This window comes from Penaeus monodon, chromosome 30 (assembly GCF_015228065.2).
Source record: "Penaeus monodon isolate SGIC_2016 chromosome 30, NSTDA_Pmon_1, whole genome shotgun sequence".
NCBI lineage: Eukaryota > Metazoa > Arthropoda > Malacostraca > Decapoda > Penaeidae > Penaeus > Penaeus monodon.
In genome coordinates, this window is record NC_051415.1 from 33,620,751 (window position 1) to 33,621,749 (window position 999).

At 73.4% G+C, this 999-nt stretch overlaps 1 protein-coding gene across 1 annotated transcript in view; it reads left to right on the top strand.

The window, feature by feature from the left end:
* Positions 1 to 71: 71 nt before the first annotated feature.
* The window catches only part of LOC119592430, a 26,547-nt gene continuing 25,619 nt past the window's right edge, over positions 72 to 999 (top strand). Inside the window, exon 1 of the mRNA XM_037941253.1 lies at positions 72 to 989. Coding sequence (XP_037797181.1) covers positions 72 to 989 — 918 coding nt within the window. The remainder of the gene's footprint in view (positions 990 to 999) is intronic.

The following is a 999-nucleotide window of genomic DNA, read 5'->3' on the forward strand; positions in this document are numbered from 1 at the left end:
TAGCCTCTCTGCCGCGAGGAGGCCCCCCCCCCGGCGCGCCGCAGCGGCACGAGATTCCCTCAGAAGCAACGATGGGGAACATCCAGAGCACGATGGGCAGCATGCGCCAGCGGCCGGAAGGGCAGCTGAGACGCGGCGAGGAGCAGGAGGCCCCGGAACGGACGCCCCTGGACGGCGAGTCCCCGGAACGGACGCCCCTGGACGGCGGGGTCCTGGAGCAGACGCCCCTGGACGGCGGGGTCCTGGAGCAGACGCCGGGGGGCGCCGAGAAGAGCGCCACGCTGTGGCTGCTGGACGACGAGAGCCTCGAGCGGCAGGAGAAGGAGCACCTCGGGCGGACGCAGGTCGCCGACATGTACGCGACGCGGCTGGGCGGCGTCGACATGGTCATGAAGGTGATGCTGAGCCTGGGGAGGACCTTCGTGGAGGCGGCCCTTCTGCTGCGCCTGGACGGCCGCGCAGGCGCCCCCAGGCTGCTGGGCTACGGCGCCGAGCGCCCCATGCTGCTGCTGGAGGCGCTGCCGGGCTGCAACTTCCTGCACCTGCTGCAGGACGCGGACGCCCCGCTCTCGCTCCACCTGAGGGTGGTCCGCCGCGTGGCGCAGCACCTGCGCGAGATGCACGCCCTCGACGTGGTCCACAACGACGTGGCCATCCCCAACGTGGTCGTCCACGTCGGCGACGACTACCGGCTGATGGACGTGCACCTGGTGGAGTTCACGGTGGCGTGCCCGATCGGCCACTCGCTGGCCATGGCCGCGGAGCCCGAGGCGTTCCCGTGCGTGGCGCCCGAGGTGGCCCGCGGCGGCGCCAGCACGCCCGCCGCCGACGTCTTCTCGCTGGGCGCGCTGCTGCGGGAGCTGGGCCAGGTCAAGGCCACCGGCGACGAGCTGCCGCAGCAGGCGCAGGAGGTGGCACGGCTGGCCACGCAGGAGGAGCCGCAGGCGCGGCCGGATCTGGACGCCCTGGAGGAGCTGCTCGACGAGGCGGTTGCGTGGC